The sequence below is a fragment of the Typopeltis vanoorti genome, chromosome 12 (assembly GCF_054136105.1).
Source record: "Typopeltis vanoorti isolate ZY-2024b chromosome 12, IOZ_Tvanoo_1.0, whole genome shotgun sequence".
NCBI lineage: Eukaryota > Metazoa > Arthropoda > Arachnida > Uropygi > Thelyphonidae > Typopeltis > Typopeltis vanoorti.
In genome coordinates this window covers 116097165-116120352 of record NC_143560.1, presented here as the reverse complement: position 1 = coordinate 116120352, position 23188 = coordinate 116097165, and the positions used below count along the sequence as shown (strand labels likewise).

General features: G+C 34.2%; 1 protein-coding gene across 1 annotated transcript in view; it reads left to right on the top strand.

Annotated features, from left to right (window-relative positions):
* LOC150101159 (ubiquitin carboxyl-terminal hydrolase 8-like) overlaps positions 1 to 23188 on the top strand; it is a 338380-nt gene that overhangs the window by 143642 nt on the left and 171550 nt on the right. Inside the window, exons 11-13 of the mRNA XM_090401220.1 lie at positions 1725 to 1852; positions 2713 to 2911; positions 10686 to 10779. Coding sequence (XP_090257346.1) covers positions 1725 to 1852; positions 2713 to 2911; positions 10686 to 10779 — 421 coding nt within the window. The remainder of the gene's footprint in view (positions 1 to 1724; positions 1853 to 2712; positions 2912 to 10685; positions 10780 to 23188) is intronic.

Genomic DNA, 23188 nt, shown 5'->3' with positions numbered 1-23188 from the left:
ATTCCTCAGCTAGCTCCATTTCTTTGCCATTTAGGCTTCTTATGTTGATAGTACTGATCTTTAACTCTGGTGATGTTGAGTTGGGGGTGTGTTTTCAGATTTGTTCCAGTAGCTGACTTTTCGCTGTTCGCCCAGGTTCCCTGGCGAAAACAACGGGAGCCTTGTTTAACCGGGTGATGCCCCAGCCGGCATGAAATTTTGTCATGTTGTACCATCATTTTTTATTTTGGTTTAGCCAGTAAGAATACAATTTGGTAGTCTCAAACATAGTAATCTCATTTATCACTCACATTGAGAAACTAGTCTGCTGGTTTGCTAATTCAGCTCACAGTGAATTAACTGAAGGTATGCTTTTAAATTGCAATATACCAAAATCTATTGGCATACATCCACACACACTAGCCCATTCCAGGGTCACTTAATTGAGGATTTATTTAGTGTCAACATTTTGTTTGAAAAGACCTGAGTTTGAATACTTTCTGGATATGAGGGACCATTATAAGATCTTCTATCCCTCCCAAACCTCTGATTTATCATCCCACTAAATGACAAAAACAGCTAACAAATAGCTGGCAGATTCTGCGTATAAAATATATTGTCTTATTCCGATGTGAATTAGGTTTATATGAAGCTGCACTACCTTGGAGAGGTTATTAGGCCTGACATGTTAAGAGGCGATGAGATGATATACATATAATACATATATTATCTAATATATTATTTTTAAAATTTAATTATTTCACTTTAAATGGCAACTGTTTGCTCTTACTGGTATTAAAATCTATAGTAGTGATACTTTGAGTTTAACAGTTCTGCAATATATAATTTGACTTTGTTTTTGATAATCTTTAAAAGGTATCTGTTGCATAACTATAAATAATAAATTAGACAATAACCACAGTAATTAACTTTAATGAAATAAAGGTACAAATATTTCATACTGAAATTAACAGTACATCATCAGTGTAGACAACAAGCAATTCAAAGGAATGAAATACAAAGTACATAATAGTCGGTGGATTACTAATTAAAACTGTTTCCACGTGCTAGAAATTAATACTAATAAAATATTATTAAATAATTCTTAAAAACTATTTCTTTGATGGTTACATAAGATAAGAATCTCCCACACTTTTGGGGGAGAGAGAGAGAGACAATCATTTCGATTCAGATTTGGTTGATGCAAATGGACTTGAAAATACATGAAACCTCAAAAGTCTGGTCTGTCACAACATAGTAGTGACATTAAACACAATATCGAGTGGGATAAAGCTCGTCTTCTCCATAGATGCAAGTTTAAATACTAATGCCTTTTTCATTGAAAGTTGTGAAGCTCTTTTACATCGGCCAAATCTGAATCGAAATGATTGTCTCTCTCTCTCTCTCTCTCCCCCCCCCCCCCCAAAAAAAAGTTTGAGGGATTGATTCTTATCTTATGTAACCATCAAAGAAATAGTTTTTAAGAATTATTTAATAATATTTTATTAATATTAATTTCTAGCATGCTGCAACAGTTTTAATTGCTAATCCACCGACTGTTATGTACTTTGTATTCCATTCGTTTGAATTGCTTGTTGTCTACACTGATGATGTACTGTTAATTTCAGTATGAAATATTTGTATCTTTATTTCATTAAAGTTAATTACTGTGGTTATCGTGTAATTTATTATTTATTTGTTTTTGATAAAGATTTTGCAACATATTAATTTCATCTTGTTTATAGATTGCGCGAAGAGCGAAAGAAGAATGAAACAAGTAAAGAAAAAATAGATGATGATTCTTTGAAAACATCAGATGAATCACTCAAAAGTTCCAAATTAGAGCATATAGGTCCCTTCAGTGAGAAACAAGGTAAACTGCTTAAAATGGATAATATGTTTAAGTGTTTTTCTTATGTATTAGCTTAGTAAAATAATAATGTAATCTATTTCTGATAAGATAGTTTACATTCCATTTATTCTATTTACCTGGCAAAAACAACAAGGCCTTTACATTGAAATTGCCTGGTTAAACAACAAGTTTAACCAGGCAATTTCATTTTTGGCATGACTGGTTGAAAACTACCATGTAGCCTTTTAAGAAATGCAGAGACCTTACTAGGACTTCCAACCTAATGTTCAATCCTCAATGACGATATACTGACAATTTGGGATATAGTTGACTGAATAGTATTCTGTATTCTTTTGACTTTAACTAAAAGAAAATGATGGGACAACATTGAGAAGGCAATCCAACTAATTGATCCTGCCCTCTCTCTCTCTCTCTCTCTCAGGTTCTCTCAACCCACTTGCTGAACAATCAATTTCTGTCTTATATGTTTCTTACTCTAGATACTTCCATTGAAGCTGTTTTGCTGACATGACAATTTATCATTCCTCAACATTTAGAAAACATAGAGCAGCCGACACATTGCCTATGCATTAAGGAACTCTTGTGAATGGAAGTGATGTTTTCTTTTTTTTTTTCCCCAACTACTTTTCATAATTTATTTCCAGTCTGGCTGCAGTTCCACCTAACCAGCATCTTAAGAACTAGTGCTGTCCTTTCCTGTTTGGAAAAGACATCATTCATTCATTTTCTTTCTTAAACTCTTACCCACATATGGCAATATTATACTACAGATTTTGCAAGCTTTCATGTATAAGATTACTATAAAATAATTAACATATACTGGTTATTAATTTAAACCTTTTTCTTCTTTTTGCTTATAGGTATTGTAGCAGAGAAAACTGAATATGTAATAGACTTGAAGGATGCATCACCTAGTAAAGGAGGTGGTGGTTTGGGAAAATCAAATTTATCTCGATCACATTCTTTTCCGAATCTTTCTCAGATGGGAGATGAGGAAGAAAATAAAATTGTGAAGACGAGAGTACCTCAGTTTGATAGAGCTCTTAAACCTAGTAGAAAGTATGTATGCACTTTTTATATAGTACAGAAAATTATTCATGACTTTATTACAATCCACCTATATTAATAATATTTATAGTTCATTTGTGTGCTACTACCTGTTATATGTGCTGCTAAATATATATGTATAATTTTTATTTTTTTTAAATTTTGTTTTTTGTAGAAAGGGACTCTTTTGCAAAGCTATATATGTAAGAGAAAAAATGCACCGTAAATATTGCTATAGCCTGGTGAAGGAATTCTGTTAATAGTGGAAAGAATAAATGCCAACCTAACCTTCTAATCAGAACAAGAAATAAGTGAAAATGAAGAAGGATGAAAATATGCACACCCTCAGAAATAATGAACATGCTGAGCTTTTTTGGTTGGTTGCAAAAATAAATAGATATAAAAGTATGCAGGAAAAACACCAGAAAGTAGGTAGTCATTATGAGACAGTAAGAACTATGGAGTTTTTAAGAGGTATCAGTGTCAGATAGTGCATGAGCTATTGGTTATTCTGCTACTGCAAAATTTTAAAAATTAGTAGTATTTGATGTTTGAGAAGATAATAATATGAACACAGTTACAGAATTGTATGGTAGGTTCAAGAAGTTGATAGACAGGACTTGGCAATTTCTCAGGAAGAGTTATGTCATTTTTTAATGTGAATCACATCGCAGTAGAATTGTTCGTATTTGGGACCATTGACCTTGATTTTTGTGGTAAAACTGCAGTCAAATGTCCCATGTAATATCTATAGACAAGTAAAAGTTGTTCCAAGGAACAATGCATAATGACACATTATCCATTCTTATTTGACTGGAACAATAGAAATAAACACTGCTGAAGTATTGTTTTCATTGTTCTGACTTAAGGCTCATTAAGACTCATTGTTCAAACTTAGGAGAATTAATAACATGTAGTACAACTTCTTTAAGTCTCTTAAGAATCTGTTTATTTCAGTATTTCAGCATCTCAATGGTGAAATTTTGAGGAGGCCATGTCTTGGTTTATTGATAATTGGGACTTTTATAGTGCCAAAAGTACCTAATTCACATGTTAATGTTTTGGATAAATTTTTTAAATAGAAATTCTGCTCACAAAAGATTCTAAACCTGTAGCATGATAGTACAGTGTGTGTATATGTGTGGACTGAGGATTAGATAATCCTGGAACATGTGAAACTTAAACATACATGAAACTTTTGAAGCTACTTCAGGTCTACAACAGTGGTGGTTTTGCATGGGAGTGATGAAAATAATCTGCTTAAATGAAAATAATCACTTAAAGAAATCCCACACTAAGATATGAACTAAAGGTTTGTAGGTTGGTAGTCCCATTGGAGGATCCTTCATATTCCAGAACAATGTTCAGTTGCATAAAGTCTGTCTTGTTAGCACTTGTCTGAGGAAACCAAAATACCAGTGAACTATCATTAATTCTAGAAATACAATTTTATTAATACAGACCAGTATTTTACAATAAAAACATTTATTCAAACCTACCAGTTTCGCCAGCAAACTGTCTGGCTTTTTCAAGGCATTACGGAGATATGAAAGTTAGTAAATGCAAATTAAAAGGAACATAAAAAATGTAAACCAAACTAGTATCTATGGTTACACGTTTCGCATGACAGAGGTGACTTATTGTTCTTATTCATTATCACGCATGCGTGTTTGTTGTAGACTTGTAATGTGATTACTGGCTAACTGTAGTTCAGATTGATTGAGAGAGAGGATCAAGTTTTTCCACGAACTGTTTAGAATTACACCCTGATTTCTGTTGAGGTTTCCGCCGGTTATTAGTACTATTGTGGCTTCCTTAAATACACGATGCCTGTAGTCGTCATCGAGATATGGCATGGAGCTGTTTTGCCAATCTATCGTGTGGTTAGACGTGCAGAAATGATGTGCTAAGCCGGAAGAGATGCTTCTGTTGTGGTTTACATCACCAACATGTTCTTTTTGTCTAATTTCTAAACTTCGTGAAGTTTGTCCGATGTAGGCAAGACCACAGGAGCAGGGAATGTAATATACTCCTGGATATTTGTAGAACGGAACTTTATCTTTTGGAGATCCTAAAACTTGTCTGATGTTGGTGGTTGGTTTGAAGACCACTCTGATGTTGTGGGCTCTTAGTATTCTTGCTATTTGATAAGAAATTGACTTGATGAAAGGTATCACTACAGTAGAAATGTGCTGATGGCGGGATTCTTCTTGTCTGGGGTTGTCATTGTATAGATATTTTTTGATGATGTTTTGAGGATATCCATTTTGTGATAATGTGTTGGCTATTAGTTCATTCTATGTATCCTCCTCTTCTGATATAAACTTTTTGGCTCTATGTTTCAACATGTGGATAATACTCAGTTTGTGTGACTTGTGATGGTTTGAAGTATAGTGAAGATATCTTCCAGTATCTGTGGGCTTTCTGTAAATGGATAATTTGACACTGTTAGGTTGTTTTTTTTATCAAGATATCTAAAAAATGCAGTTGGTTGTTGTTTTCTACTTCCAGAGTGAATTTTATCTTGCTATGTATTGAGTTGATTTTATCCACAAATGATTTTAGGTTGTCTAAGCTGTCTTGCCATATGATGAATATATCATCCACACATCTCCACCAAGTAGAGATATGTATAAGTCATCTCTGTCACGCAAAATGTGTAACCATAGATACTAGTTTGGTTTACAACATTTTTTATGTTCCTTTTAATTTGCATTTACTAACTTTCATATCTCCGTAATGCCTTGAAAAAGCCAGACAGTTTGCTGGCGAAACTGGTAGGTTTCAATAAATGTTTTTATTGTAAAATACTGGTCTGTATTAATAAAATTGTATTTCTATTATAAAACGACCAAAAATGTATAATTTAAATATCATTAATTCTCTACAGTGGGCAATCTTATACAGTAAGCTTGCAGTATAAGATTGCTTATTATCGGCATGAAGGATATCTGTCTGCTTGAAGAGTCTTCCATGGGACTACCAGAGTATGCATACCAATAGTCTGGTAAACACATTACAGTCATTACTAAAAAGTTTTATTTTAAAGGCCATTATAGAATTTTTCCCCCTATGTATGCATGACCCTCTTGTTCTCTCCCTTTAGCCAATGCTGAAATATTTCCTCTATATCAATCCTGTAAAACCCTTTTGTAACTTAAATATTATTATATATTATTATATATTAAATATTATTATAAAATGCAGATACTGTCCAGTATCTGTTGGTTTTCTATATATAGTAAGTTTAATATTATCATTCTCTTGTCTTTTGACCAGTATATCTAAAAAGGTAGTTGTTGATTGTTTTCCAATTCTAAAGTAAATTTGATTTTGTTGTGAAACAAGTTGATTTTATTTAAGAACACATGTAAGCTTTTTATTTTTTCTTTCCAAATGATAAAAACATCATCTGCATATCTCCACCAGACTGATGGTTTTGGAACAATGTTGGCTAGAATTTCATTTTCTAATTTCTCCATGAACAAGTCCGCACATGATGGTGACAGGGGACTGCCCATGGCTAGACCTTCTAATTGTTGATAAACGATGCTGTTGACTTTAAAGAAATTGGACTTCAGGCAGCGATTGAAAAGTGTGATATCCCTAGGAAAGAGATCTTTTATAAGGTTTATGACCTCCTCAATTGGAACGTTCGTAAATAAGGAGACTAGTAAACCAGACTGGCCATTATGTCTGTTTTTGATAGCTTAACGTTCTAGAGTTTCTCAATAAAGTGTTGAGAATTCCTTAAATAAGACTCTGTTTGTCTGATTTTTCCTTTTAGTAGGTTGGCAAGGTGTTTAGCTAATAGATATGTGGGGGAGAATCTGTCATCAACAATCGGACAAAGTGGAACTTCTTCTTTATGCACTTTGTGGGCACCATAAAGGTGAGGTGTTATAGGATGTGAAGATTTAAGTTTTCTTTTTAACTCTTCAGGCCAACTATTCATATTACGAATCAGAAGGTTTGTCTCATTATGGTTAGTCATGGTTGGATCTTTGTTAAGTATTTTGTATGTGGAACGGTCCTATAGTAAATTATTGATCTTACTAATATAATCTCTGGGGTTTAAAATGCCTGTGGAGTTCCCTTTTTCTGCTTTAGTAATTATTATATCTTTGTTCCTTTGTAAGTTCTGAATAGCCTTTCTATCGTAGGGAGTGGCATTTAGTTTGGGTGGTTTTGCTGTGGCAAGGATGATTGTGCTTTGGAATCTAATAACATTAGCTATTGCCTCTGGGAGAGGATAAAGGCCTTTTTCAATACCACAAATGAAGTCCATTTTTGGTATATGGCTAGGAGCAATTGAAAAGTTGAAACCTTTCTTTAGGATTTCGGATTCTTGTTTAGAAAGGATGTAATCTGACAAGTTAAAAATCACTTTATTATCTGGGAGACAGTTATTAGAATTGTATTTTTTCTTATAAAGTTTTTGCTTTTATTTGAGCAACTTTGCTAGACTGAAAAGTTTTTTCGTAACTATTTTGTATCATATGGTCTATAATGTTCCAAGTTGATTAGTCTAAACTGTTGGAATATCATCAAAATTATTCCGACATTTAAGGTCAATAACGTTCAATTTGTACCTGATGTGCTGGATCCTTTCCCTAAGTAGGGCAAACGAAGTTTTTTGGTAGATCCTTTTTGCTTGTTTAGACTGAATATGTCCTTTGACGATTAAGAACTTGTCTACACCTCTTGAGGAAGGTAAGGGTTCAATAACTTTGCCTTTCTGCATTTTTGTTTTTCTAGGCACCGTACTTTGTTTCATGTGTCCATTTAGACTATTCATATTTGGTCCTTATATACTGTAATAAACACAAAAACTTATTCTGATTATAAGACCATCGGTTTAATACACATATGTACAAGAACGCAGACTAGTTTCGCCAGCATACTGTCTATCTTTGTCAAGACTAAAAAAGGTGAAAAAAATAATAATAAATGCAAAAAAAACGAAAGAATACAGTAACCATTAACAACGGTTAGGCAACCAAATTTGACATTTCGCGTGTATGCACGTAGCGAGATGCTTCAGTCACATATTGTGAATATGTGTTACATAGTTTTTAGCGTACTATAGTTCCACTATACATAATAAATTAATCAGATTTTTCCATATATCTTTCAGTACTGCTCCTTGATTTCTGTTCAGGTTATTTCCTGTCCTTTGGACCACTGCTGCTTCTTTGAATATTCGTCATCTGTAATCATCCTCTATATATGGCATTGAGCTGTTTTCCCAATCTATTGGGTGGTTAGAAGTTGAGAAGTGATGTGCCAAACCTGAGGTATCCATTCTGTTGTGATTTACATCTCCAACGTGTTCCTTCTGTCTAATTTCCAGGCCTCTTGAAGTTTGGCCTATGTAGGAAAGTCCAGAAGTGCATGGTATTCTATAAACACCTGCATATTTGAAAAATGGAACGCTGTCTTTAGGGGATCTTAAAAACTGTCTAATGGTTGTAGTCAGTTTAAACACATCTCTGATGTTGTAATGCTTCAAAAAAATAACCTCCAACAACAAAGGATAACTACTCAGTACGTTTCATCCGTAGTCATCCCCTATGTTGGTTCAGTCTCCACTAAAATTGCTAGAAATTTGAAGCCTTACAACATCAGAGTACAACATCACCAAATATGAATAGTCTATTGATAGTTTAATGTGTGGTTTGGAGATTGCATTTATTATTATTATTACCTGACATCTCCAGGGAGTCCAAAGACTCAGAGGGAGTACACCTACTCTAGAACTCTGTCTCCACCACTCAATCTGCCAGCTACAGCGAAACATGTCATGTACACCAACACCATCTACTTCCCACCACCTTTACTCTCCTTTCAGATGTGTCCTGGTTATAGTAGATGGGAATAGTTTTGCTTTGTCTTGTATCTTAGAGGATGGGGAGACATGTATTTCATCTGTTTTATTGGAACTGCAGTCATTTGTTAAACAAGTATGATATAGATCGATGTTTCTCAATGTGTGATGTGTGTGATCCTGGGGGTACGCAAAAGATCTTCAGTGGGTACGTGGCAATTTTCAGCTATGCAGCATGGAATCGTTATTAAGAAAAAAAGAATTATTTTAAACGTATATATTTCTCAATAAATTATATATTATGTTATGAATTCTCCTACTCAAATTGTGAGTTACTATCGTCACGATGTTCATGTCCTGGCGATGGTAACTCATTATTCATTTGTGAAAGTTTGTTCATTGCGTATCTCAAGTCTTGTACATTACTGGTAATTTTTGCTTGAAATAATGGGAAAGAAGATGAATCTGTTTGGGTAGATGACTTTGACGATGCACACAAGGAAACTGTTCTGGATGCCAAAAGTAGTGATAGCGAATAGGAGCTTCTTGGTAAGTCGCACGATTTTCAGAGTTTTTCTGAAAACTTTTTTCCGAAAATCCCTGCATATATCTCGCACCATGATTTTTTAGTTTTAATTTTGGGAAAAAAGTGCATTAGTTAAAGACTGGATTTATAAAACGCCCAAAAGAGAGCAATATAGCAAATACAAGTAGTTGCAAGCAACAAGAAAATTTTGATATTGTATCTGGATTAAATGAAATTGATAAGGGTGTGTCATCTGACATCTCTAGAGAACCAAGCAGGAAGAAGATGAAAAATTTTCGTAAGTATGATATGAATTACATGAAATGTGGATTTTCATGGACGGGAAATAAAGAGGAACCCATTCCAAATTTTGTTCTATTAAAAATAAATCATATTTTTTGACATAAAATCATATATTTTTACATGAACATATAAATTAAAATAAAATAGTCATTTACAATGAAATATACTTTATTTATTTATTTATTATTATTATTATTTTGATAAGGGGGTACTTGGTAATAATGAAAATTTAAGAAGGGTTATATGGATATCTGAAGTTTGAGAAACACTGGTATAGATAATTGACTGGTGGTGATAGTTCCATGGTAGGAGTTGTGTCATTGGAATAAATAGCCCTTGCTCTATGTGTGTGTGTGTGTGTGTGTGTGTGTGTGTGTTAATGTTTTGAAGATAGTATTGATGGGATGGAGAGTGTGACTTTTTATGTAGGTATCATCAATGTATTTGTATACACACACACCGCTTGGAAAGAAGTCGATGGACACCATAGTGTGAGGAACAAACAGCCATGGCACCCACCTTAATAAGCAGTGTGTGTGCGTGCGTGTGTGCACGCACATTGGTTTCTGGAAAACCATTTGGAAGAGATGACAGTTTTCAGATTATTTTTTCTATTGTGAAGTGTCATGTGAGTATTTAAATGCACTAACAATGAATTTAATTTGATTGTGCCATAGGAATCAAACATCAAAAACATCATCTATGTGGTGCACTGAGACTAGATGTTTTAACATAACAGTGTTGAGTGTTTTGCTTGAAATTGTAGTTCAGAGGGTGGAAATTTCATGATGTTCCATAGATACAGACTGAATCATAGACAGTGCTGAATGTCATTTCAAAGGAAGACTGTCAGTTAACATTTCCAATTAGTTTTCAGCCATTTCAGAACATTTGAATATTGCCTCATATGATTGTTGTCATTATTTATTATTATTATTTTTGGTAATATTGGTCCCACATGTGAATGGTTGAAGACCTGTAGTATATCAATATCCATGTGTAGGTAAGAGGTTTAGGATAAAGTATGAATCGGTTTTTTTGAACAACTGATGTATTTTTTTTTAAAAAAACAGTAATCATATTTAAATATGTACCATTGCTAAATTATAATTAATAATTTGCACTTTCAGTTTTGAGTTGCAGCCATCTGGCAATAGAAGTAAAAAGTCTGAGGAAAATAGTGCTGCTCGTCTTAGAAATTTAAATCCTGTTTATGGCAGTCAGGTAACTGTAACTTATAGTATTTTTATTATTATTTTTTTCCCATTTTCTCAGAACTGCAACTTTTATTAGTCTATTGCTTTTTGTTGCTTTATTCCAGAATGTCTGCCATGTCCTCAATGTGAAAAAATGCTAGGAATGAAAAATTTTTGAACTCAAGAAAGTTCTGTAACATAAATTTCTTTAAATAAAAAACTCTTTGAAAGAAAATTTTTCAGAATGAAAGATTCTTCGAATAAAAAAAAAATTTTTCAGAATGAAAGATTCTTCGAATAAAAAAAAAATTATTCAGAATTACTGAATAATAATGATAATTTTGGAATTATAAATCACTTAATCACATTTAAGGAATCATCCAGTGTTTCAATACATGCATTATATACAAAACACAAGGTGTTTTGGAAGAAAAACATTACATCACGAAGTATTACTTTTGTACACATAAAATAAATACCCTGAGATGAGCTATTTATTTATTATGTATAAAAGTAATAATTTATGATGCATGGTCAGTTTTTTTTTTTTTTTTTAGGCATTTGTACTTATTTACATTATCAAGAAATCAAATGCTATAACACTGACAGCCTAGTTGGTTGAGCTAATTTTTCAGTCAGTTAGGCTGTGGTTTCGAATTCTGTATGGCATCGATATTTTGTGAATGACTAGGTGATAGATGATTTTCATTGAATAGATATTCTTGTGAGATGGTGGAAGAGAAAATCCATTAACTATGTTGGACTTAGGTGGACTGGTCCTAGAACATATAGTATGGCCCAGTTAATCTGTAAATTGTACATTTATATATTTCTATTAAAATAGTTTTTTTTTGTCTTTATTCCCAAAGGTGACAATTTAGCAGCTTGTTGATATCGTGGTAGTCATATGATATACTGAATAAGTATCTTGCATGATAAACAGAAAATTTTATCATAAGTTATTTAAAAACTTATGATAAAATTTTCTGTATATGCACAAGACATAATTTTGAGATAGAAGTGGAAAGACAGAAACAAGTAGAAGAATGAAATTTTAAAATAAATATACAGCAGCATTTAGCAGATAGCCCTTCAGCTACATTCTGCAATAGACAATTCACAAAATTTTGCAAAGAAAGGACTATCACTCAAATCTAATGGTGAAGAATGAAGACGTCTTTTTCCACCACTCAAGACATCTTTGACTCCTTTCAAAAACACTATAAAAATCTGTTTGAAGATAATAGTACTCTGGGAAATTAGAACTTAGAACATTAATGGCTTTCCTGTTCATATTCAAGATGGGCTTGACAGACCCATTAAAGCATCTGAAGTTACCACAACCTATAAAGAATTCCAGACAAGAAAATCACATGACTTCATGGTCTAGGGATAGAACTTTACTGTGAGGTATGGGATTTTATTCTTTCCATTCTAGTTATACTGCTTAATTCTTTTCTCTTGTCAGGATACATACCAGGTGAATTTGTAGTAAGCCATACTATCCTCATTCCAAAACCTAATAGAGATCATACTTTAATCAGCAGCTGGAGACCTATTTCTCTATCTGATACTGACTACAAGATAATTTTCCACATAATAACAGGCCAAAGTAGGGATGAGGTAGATAATTAAAAGCACACAAGTGTATGGAGTACCAGGCTGAGCAGTATAATTTAATCGATTTCTGCTATGGGATCTACTCTGCCTAGTTAGTACAAAAAAGCAGCTAATTGCAATGTTATGGGTAGACCTTACTCAAGCATTTGATAATATCTGGCATCCCTTTCTTCCACATCCATCAGCAAATTGGTGTGGGCAAAAGGCTGCTATTTATCATCAAAGAAGCCTGTGCCAATTAAACTACTTTTCTGCTAGTTAATGGGTTCCTATCAGACCTGTCAGAATTCAAAAAGGAGTCAAGCAAAGTTGTCCTCTTAGTCCATTGCTCTTTGCATTTGTTCTTGAACCTTTCTTGTAGGAAAGGTTCAAGAACAAATATGGGAAAGGAAAATATGGTACTAGCATATGCTGAAGATGTAGTAGGCACTTTGAGGGATAATGATTTTGTATACATCGTTTTTGGTATTTTGGAAAAATTTGTCAAAATCAGTGGATTAACTGCTAATGCAGGCAAGATAAAATTATAAGTTTTTGGAAAGTGGGATCTCGGAAGCATTCCCTTTGAACTAATCCCTAAGAGAGAACCCCTCAGTATATATGGGATCCCCTTCTCTACTTACCCAATACTTACCCATTTCAAGAACTTATATACAAAAACATTGAAACCTTAGAAGACTGGAAAATCAGGCCACTTTCATTTTCTTCTAAAGCCATAGTACTTAAAACCATTTTCTTCTCACTTGTACATAATAAACATTATGGATATTACATTATAGAAGCTGAAGAAAATCTATTAAGTAGTAAACATGTGCAATATTTTTGGTCCAGCCTTTGGGTTTCCAGTGTTAAATTTTGTTATTTAAGCAATACAGCTTCAGAAATCCATAAAATGTCGTAGACTAATCACACATGTGCAGACCTTCTCTAGTACTGTCTGGATTTTTATCTCTCCCTATTTGGAGTAAATGATTATAAAGGTCCAAAAGCTTTATAATCATTCATTTATAATCAGATTGTTCCCGAATGCTACAACATTTTGTACTTAACTGTAAGATTCTTTCCATTCAGTCCTTTCATTAATAAAAGCAAAACTTGGTATAAAGAAATCTTTAACCTCTTTTGCTACAAACTTTCACAGTTGGATACTGGCAATAACACTTTTTTTCATAACTTACTGAAGTTCCAAGGACATCCTAACAATAAGAATCTTACTTAGAGCATTGCATATGGTCACCTTACAGTAAATGCCATCAGATGGAGGTAATTTAACATTGGAGATCCAATCTATGACATCTGTTACCGATTAGAAAATTAGTGTATGCATTCTACTGCTGCCTGCTTGCCCTGCATATTTGGAATAGATTATGTAATATGTTGGGCATTCCATTGCTTGCAACAGAATTGTTGCAATTTTTTTTTTTTTTTCAGTATCTGTCCACCTGTCAGCAATGGGAAAAGAATTTTGATTTTATAATTAAAATACCATATATGGAAAGTTAGGAAAAAACATGGATTTGAAAACCAGTAATCTTCTTCTTCTTCTTCTGCATCTTTTCCCACCTAAGTAGGGTCGCTGTTTGTAGTGAGTCTCCTCCACAACCTCCTGCCTTGGGCTGTAGCCACATTCTTCACCCTCAAGTCCTCCTCCACCATCTCCCTCCATCTCTTCTTTGGCTGCCCACGCTTCCTCCTCTCCTGCACATCCATCTGCATCACCTTTCTTCCCACATACTCTTCCTCCCTCATCACATGACTAAGCCATCTCTCTCTCTATCCTCCTCCATCCTGCTTGTATCCTGCATCCCACTTCCTTCTCAGCCTCACCATCCTCTTTCATTGGTGAACCTAAGTATCTAAAGTCACTGACCTTCCTGATGACATTTCCTTCCAGCAATATGACATGCAAATGCTTTACAATATTGTATTGTGAAAATTGTTCAGATGATTTTTAAATTAAAAAGAAGCATTGTAGGAGATACCAAATATTTGACTAGGTGGTGTAGGCTTGGCTAGGTTATTCACTAGCAGGAGATAAAATTTTGTCTATTTTTACCATGAGAGATTTTTGAAATGGTTCCATCCTCTTAGTTCACTGTGATCTTATGGTTAATTGCAAGGATGACTGGAGAGCAATCCCAGAAAGAGAAAGATGCTAACTTGATAAGGCTAACCATCTGGTTATCAGTCATGTTTGCACTTTAGTTTCAATTGGCCTTTTGATTTTTCAGCTGTTTGAGACTGGTGAAAAAGAAAAAACAATAATAACCTTCACCTACATGATGATATAAAAGAGCTGGGGCCTCTCTCTCCCTCCTACTACCTATCTGTCTTTTCTTTCTCCTAATACTGTCAGGCTCTCTTGAACCTCCTTTACTTTTTTCACCTCAATAAAGGTTGAAACTGGTCTGGGTAGTGACCCTTCCCATAATGCATAGCATTATACATTCCCTAAAGAAAGTGTGCTTTGCATTATGATATACTAAGGCAATTGATGTGAAGTTATTAGCTTCTATATACAAGTGATGAAGCCCAAGTCAGGTATAACGAGATCAGTAAACAAGTAAAAATTTTGGCTAAAAAGGCAAAGGAAGACTGGCTCAATCAGGTCTACAAGGAAATGTGGAAAATGATACAGCAAGATATGAGAAAGGTCTATGAAGGTTTGAACTTGATTTCAGGGAAGAGAGAGAGAGAGAAGGATAAAAAACAGTGCTTTGAAGGATGAAAGAGGAAAGATTTTGTTGGAAAAAAATGATAAGATGGAAGAAGTATGTTACAGAACTTTATGGAGATAATCTGGAATGTGATCAGATAGAAAATGATGATGCCTCAGAAATTAAGGAATGGGAAACCGAAGCAGTCATTAAAAGAATAAAGGATAGGAAAGTTCCAGGAGTGGATGATATTCAAGGAGAGTTACTTGAAGGCATTAGGAAAGGAAGGAATAAAACTTCTATCCATCATCTTTAATAGAAGTCTGGAGAAGGATAGAATACCTAAATACCTCGTAAGATCTATTTATATTCCTATTCCCAAGACTACAGAAATGATTGATTGCAGCAAGCACAGAACTATCAGCTTGATTAGGCATGTTGCAAAAGTCCTAATCAACATAATATATAGAAGAATGGAACATATGATAGAGAGGGAATTAAATGAAGCACAGTTTAGTTTCAGGAGAAACGGGAACCAGGGAAGCTATCACAACAATACAGATATTGGGGGAAAGAATGAATGAACAATAAAGATTTATATCTATGTTTTGTGGACTATGAAAAAGCTTTTGATAATGTTAATCACTCTGTTTTATTTGATATTTTGCATAAAATAGGAATAGATAAGAATATTATGAGAATTTTGTTCAGAATATACAAAACTCAAGAAGCCAGGGTCAGATTTGAAAGATGTATAACAAAGTATAAGAGAGGATACTGAATGGATCCCCATAAGAAATGGTGTGAGGCAAGGGTGTGCAATGTCCCCACTCCTTTTTAATGTCTATAGTGAATGGATGATGAGAGAGGCCTTGGAAGATCTGAAGGATGGAATAAAGATAAACAGCCATCTGATAATAATATAAGATATGCAGATGACATTGTACTTATGAGCAAAACAGAGGAAGGCTTGCAAAGAATTTTGAACAGACAGAACAGGATTGGAAATGAGAGATAAAATGAAAATAAGCATTCAGAAGACAAAAGTGATGAAGATTTCAAGGAAAGGAAATGATGGGATGGAAATCACTTTGAATGGACAAAGAATAGAAAATGTAAAAAGTTCTGAATACCTTGGGAGTTGGATAACAGAAGACAATACATCTAATTATGAAATTAAGAACAGAATTAAAAAAGCAAAAGCAGCATTTTTTCAAATATACCACATATTAGGAAATAGAAGTATGAACAAACAGTTGAAAGTAAGAATCCTCAAGACAATGATCTGGGGGGCATGGGGACATATGGATGTGAGTCCTGGCTGATCAATAAGGAGATGAGTGACTGACTAAATGCATTTGAAATGTGGTGCTTGAAAAAAATGGATCGTATCGGCTGGACTGAAAGAGTGAGCAATGAAGAGGTCTTAAAATATTTAAAACGAAAAGAGACTATATGGCTAGTATCCAAAGAAGAAAAATAGCGTTTGCAGGACATTTGATGTGGGGGGGGGGGTTCTTCTGGAGAGAGCTTCCCAGAATAGTATTGCAGGAGATGGTGGAGGGAAGGAGAGGAAGACCCTGACTACAATGAAAAGACAGCATCAAAGATTGGACGGGCAAGAGTCTTACAAAAGCAAGAGAGAGAGAGAGGCATGGAAACGGACTGTTCATCAGCTGCAACCCTCTTAAAGAGGAGGCCACAGGATTCAATTAGATACAAGTATCATTACAAAAGTATCAGAATTAAGGATGCCGAGATTATAATTTTATTGACATCCTTAATTTTAAAGCATATTTTCTTTGAAACACATTTGCAAAGGCTATAACACAAAAGAAAATGATAAATAAACATTAAGATTTTTGGAAAAATGATGTAATGCATTGAATGCAGTATGTAACATAATTGCTGAATTGGATGAGGTGACTGGACAATGCATGAAAGGCAGATGAAAAAAAAAAAAAAAGATGCCTAAAAGATATTTTCAGTGATTTGAATTTAGAAGTGGATAATGAAGATATACATAACATGGTGATAAAAAATGAAGAGTGCCATTGTGGCCCAGGAAAGCTGGAAAGATAAAACAATACAGTAATCCCTCAATTAATGCTTCCCCGATTAGTGCGTCATTTTTTTCGATACCCAAATTCGATTAGTGCGTCTCTAAAATTCGATTAGTGCGCCTATATACATCTTAAAAATCAATGTTACAGATTTTAAAATTTAATATCTATGCATTTTTATGGCTAACTATTTAAAAAAAATCACTCACCAGAACGAAATAATTTAGTTACCAATTTAAAACATTTTAGAAAGTTATTTTTAATGGCATACTACACTACTTCCATGTACACTATGTATACTATGTTCCAATTTTTTACTGCCAGAATTTATGTCATCTGCAATAGTACACCCACAGATTCGAGACCCTTCGACACTTCTGCGCATGTCACAAAAAGAAGAATCCATTTAAATTAAGGGGATATTGAATCCCACATTATTTCAAAGCCAAATAAGAAACTCAAAGATAGAAATCTAAGAGTTTCATGCTGATTATAGCAAACTATAAAAGTTTGGCGAATCCTAGCATAAGCTAAACACATGATTCAATACTAGGGCAACTCGTAGCAAAGGTGGGTAAAGTTCTGATCACTATTCTTAGTATTACCATAATGTAAAAACACATCTCCTAGGAGATGTATGATGTTATACATTATGGGGGAAGGTCACTACCCAGACCGGTTTTGATCTTTATTGAGGTCTCATCAGTGAGTAGGTAGACCTAGATAATACTAAGGTTGTAGTGAGAAGAACTTATGTACTTTGCTGTACGAGATGCCAAAAAAGGTGTACCAATAAGTTACTGAAATAAAGAGCCAAAAGGCTTCACTTCGGTGATGTAAAATTGGTACACCTTTTTTGGCATCTCGGACAGCAAAGTATATAAGTTCTTCTCACTACAACCTTAGTATTATCTAGGTCTACGCACTCACTGATGAGACTTCAATAAAGGTCGAAACTAGTCTCAGTTTAGCGTACACTAAGATTCGCCAACTTTTATAGTTTGCTATAATCGGCATGAAATTCAAACTCATTTCAGACAGATTTTTATCTTTGAGTTGCTTATTTGGCTTTCAAATAATGTGAGATTTAATATCCCCTTAATTTAAATAATTTTACATCGCTGAAGTGAAGCCTTTTGGCTCTTTATTTCAGTAAGAAGCATCCATTCCGATAATAGGGTAATCAATCCGTCTTCTGGGATGAGTTGTTTATTATTACAGGTCGGAAAATTAACTTCTCTTTTATGATCGTTGTAGTTTTTAAAGTGGTAACTATTTTGCTTGTATATAACACCTGGGAAATTTTATCTATAAAGCATGTGATTTCACATGTTGGTGACAATTCGTATTTCCTTCATTTCTTTCTCCCCTTCAGTGATGACGTCCATGAGTTAATTAAATCTCATTCTGAAGAATTGAGCGATTCCAACCTGCTAAATTTAGATGCACAGCGGGAAGATCCCGAAGAATATGAAGAAAATTTAACCTTTAATAGTCAGCCAAAAGAGATTTCACTAAAAATATTTTTCATACAATCAAAGTTTTTAAGCAGCAATACTTAGAGGCTGACCCTGATGAAGAGAGAAGCAGTAAAATTTGCAAAGAGTAGAAGAGGCAATAGGGCCATACCGTCGGTTGTATGAAAAAAAGAAACAAAATGCCCACCAAACTATGTTAGCTCAATTCTTTCTTAAGAAGTAGAATAATAAAATTTATATTCTGAATATGTTTTATTGTCTTTCAGCTTCATGGTTTTCCTTTAACTAGGCCCTGAGACATATCTTAATTCTTTTATAAAAAAAAAATTAAGGTTCAAAAAAGAAATTTGAGGAAAGAATTATACTTTTTCTCATAGGTTATTATATTCGATTAGTGCATTTTCGATTAATGCACCTGGTTTAAGGAACACATTAGGCACACTAATTGAGGGATTGCTGTAATGTGAAACCTCCTCTCCCACTCAAAAAATAAAAAAAAAAATGAAAAAAATAAAAATCTGTTAAAATTTGTCTTGGCTTGTCAGATGTCATAAAACACACCATGTTGAGCCTAAATTAAATGCATTTTTACCCCTAAAAAAAAACAAAAACATACATCTTCAATGCATTTCTAATATTCCTGATGTCCACCGCTAGCAAATCAGCTGAAATTGAGGATGGAGATTATGATGTTCAACAGATATCTTTCTCCCTTAGGTTCTTCTAATGAAAAGTGATCATCATTAAAGGAGGACAAGTTTCATTTCATATGATGTAAACTTTTTCTTTGTTATTATATATTTTGTAATACTTCTTTGCCTGTTCATGCATATACAACAATTATGTGACAACTTCTTTGTATTTATAAAAACACTGTTACCGTTATTTTGCTAAAATAATAAACCTTATTTTGCAACTGAAATATTATACTTATTTGACACCCTCTCGACCTACTGGCAAAATGTATTTCGCCTCATTTTGCATTTTAGAATTACATCCAATTCAAAGTATGTGTTCAGAATGCATCCTGAGTGTAAGTTGGAGAGCAGCAGTAATTGAATTTTAAACTTAAGAAGCTTTGAAATTGATCAGAGACAGAGCTTGTGAGAAAGCAAACTTCATCATCAAATTCCTGCCATTTGCCCTCAAGGGGTGTACAGGATATGATACTACTACTACTACATGAAAAATTTACATCATTACTAACTTCCTATCTACAATTTTCCTCCAAATCAGTCTGTAACTTGTCAAGACCAACATTATCAGATCTTACATTTCTGTTGTGTAAGGCACTTTTTATCGTATCAATCCACCTATATCTTGGTCTTCCTCTGGGTCTTTTTCCTGCCAGTCGGGCAGACAACACCTGTTTTGCTAATCTTTCCTTGCCCATTCTGTTTAAATGACCATACTACCTGAGATTAGCTCTGCAAACGCATTCCTAGATGCTGACAATGTCAAGTTCTTTCCTAATATCCTCATTTTTAATATGATATTGCCATTGATGCCATCTGTTCATGCCCCTAATCTTTCTCAGGACTCTGATATCTGCGGTCTCTAGTCTTTGGTCAAGTGTTTTACTTCTGATCCAGCTCTCAGATCCATAAGTTAAACTGGTTTGAACACTGTCTTGTATACAGCTAATTTAGTGTTCCGACTAATTTCTCTCTTATTCCATATGAATTTATTCAATTGACTTCCCTCCATACCAGCTTTGCTGATTCTGTTGTCTATTTCTATATTTAATTTACCATCTTCAGTAAAAATCGTGCCTAAGTAGCTGAAATGTTTTACTTGTTCTGCAGGTTCTCCGTTCACAACACAGTTGACATTTTCAATGATTCTGCCTATTTTCATTGTCTTTGTCTTTTTATTGCTTACCTTCATACCATATCTATTACAACGGTTATTCAATTTGGTCAGGGAATCTTGCAGACTTGTAGCAGATTTATTTAGAAGTATAACATTGTCTGCATTAAGCAAAGAGCTAACATTAACATCTCCAATTTTGATATCATATTTAATACCACTTTCCTTCATAATATGATCCATATAGATAATGAAAAAGAGAGGGGATAATGTACAACCTTGTCTCACACCAGATTTAACATTAAACCGTCTTCCTGTACTTCCTTCAATTCTAACTGCTGACTTACAACTCAAATAAAGACTAAGTGTTGCTTGATATAATGCCCATTGACACCATATCACTATAGCGTACTGAATAGCTTCTCTCTTGGCACCTTGTCATATGCCTTTTCCAGATCGACAAAACTTAAATATAGATCTTTGTTATATTCCCGTGCTTTCTCAACTATTTGTCGTAAAGTGAAGATCTGATCCAGACTGCCTCTATTTGGCCTGAATCCATCTTGTTCTTCACCAAGCTTTTCTTCTACAATTCATCTCAACTGTTTCTCAAGTATGCTTGCATAAATCTTACCAGGAACACTCAGTAGGAATATACCTCTGTAATTCTCACATTCAGTTTTATTTCCCTTTTTATATATAGGTATTATGAGAGCTCTACTCCAATCATTGGGAATTCATCGCTCTGTCCAGGCTTTCTGAACTATGCAGTGCAGCAAATGTAAGACTCTTATACCACCATACTTCAGCATTTCTGGTCGAATATCATCTATTCCTGCTGCCTTTCCTCATTTCAAGACTTTGATGGCTTTTTCTACTTCAAGTATGTATTCCTGACTGTATGCCTGTTAAGTATTATTTACCACTCAGTGGCTATCGCTGCTCGTTTCATTTAGCAATTTTTTGAAGTAATTACTCCATACTTCAAGGATATCTTTTTTTCTCCAGTTTTCATGTCACCTTTATCATCTCTAATTCCTTTTACAACACTCTTTCCTCCATTTCTGAACTTTTTCAATCGGCTCCAGAATATTTTGCCACCTTCTTGATATTTATTTTCTGTTTTTTTACCCAAGTCTTCCCATGACTTTTGCTTAGCTAGTTTTACACACTGTTTAGCTTTCTTACATTTGTCTCTGTATTCTCTAAGAGCACAAGTTGACTTATTTGCCATGAAGTTTTGATGTGCTTTCTTCTTTTCCTTCACTACCTCTTTAACTTCCTGTGTCCACCATGGAGTTCTGATATTTCTATCCTTGCAGACAACCTCACCACATGTCTCTCTGGCTGAATCAATGAAGGTTTTCTTCAAGGTTTTCTACTGAATCACCAAGGTTTGGTTCCTGTTCTCTAACTCTTTCATTTTTTCTTTAATAATCTTTGTGTATTTTAGTCTACAGTTCACATCTAAGAGCTGCTCAACTTTCATTTGCTTAAAAACTTTCTTATATGTTTTTATTTTCAATATGAAATTCAATTTTATCTTTCTCAAGACTAAATAGTGATGACTTCCAATTTCAAATCCTCTGTACTCTGGTGTCCTGCACCAGGGAGAAAACATCACTATCAACAATAACATAGTCAATGAGACTTTCTTATTCCTTGTCTCTTCTCTCCATGTGAATTTGTGCACATTTTTATGTTGGAACATGGTGTTAGTAATAACCAGTCCATGTCCTAAGCAGTAATCCAACAAACATTTGCCATTATTATTAGCTTTGCTCTTTTCTCCAAATTTTCCCAAAATATTTTTGTATGTCTGACAATCATTTCCTACTGTGTTATTTAGATCCCCACAGCCTCAAAAAATTCCTACACTTCTTAGTAGAACCTTCTGTCGGACCATAGGCACAAATAAATGTCATTGTCCAGTTCCCCATTCTCTCTACTTGAGACTACCTGCCATTCAAGAAGATTAGCCTCGTATTTAGTGTTGAATACTATGGCTACTCCTTCTTTTCCTTGATTGTTATTGCCTGAATATAACATTTTGTATTTGTTACTCAGAAAGATCTCACCAGTTTTTGTCTTTTTTGTTTCGGTCACTCCTATTATGTTGATCTGGTACTTATCTAATTCCTCAGCTAGCTCTATTTCTTTGCCATTTAGGCTTCTTATGATAGTATTTCCTATAATAGTACTGATCTTTAACTCTGGTGATGTTGAGTTGGGGTCCAGTTTGCCCTGGTGAAAACAACAGGGGCCTTGTTTGTCCAGGTTTATCCCAGCTGGCATGGAATTCTGTCATGTTGTACCATCATTTTGTATTTTAGTTTAAGCCAATAAGAATACAATTTAGTCGGCTAAATCCCAAATTGCCAGCCCATCCTCATTCGTTCAGTATCCAGATAGATACCTAACAGGGTGCACCACGAGAAAGTGAGGATTTGACATTAGGTCAGAAGCCCTGGTCGGTTCTCCACATTCCTTTAAAGGCTATGTGGAGGTCTACTCTCAGTTATACAGCTTTGACCCTTAAGCACCCTGTATGGTATGGCATGACAGCTCTTCTGATGAGAGAAGTTGGTCTCTGTTGATTCTGATGAGAAGTAAATAAAGACCAGCCGGAAAGAAAGCCAAACCCTCTTTTTGATATCATAGGAATCCTATATCAGAAAGTTTTATTTTTCATAAGTGAACTCTTGATAAGTGTTTCAATTATGAAATCAGACTATTAAATTAGTTGAAGAGTCTAGAGGGTTTCATTTATACCAATTGAAGAAAGAACTTAGAAAGCTTTAATTGAACTC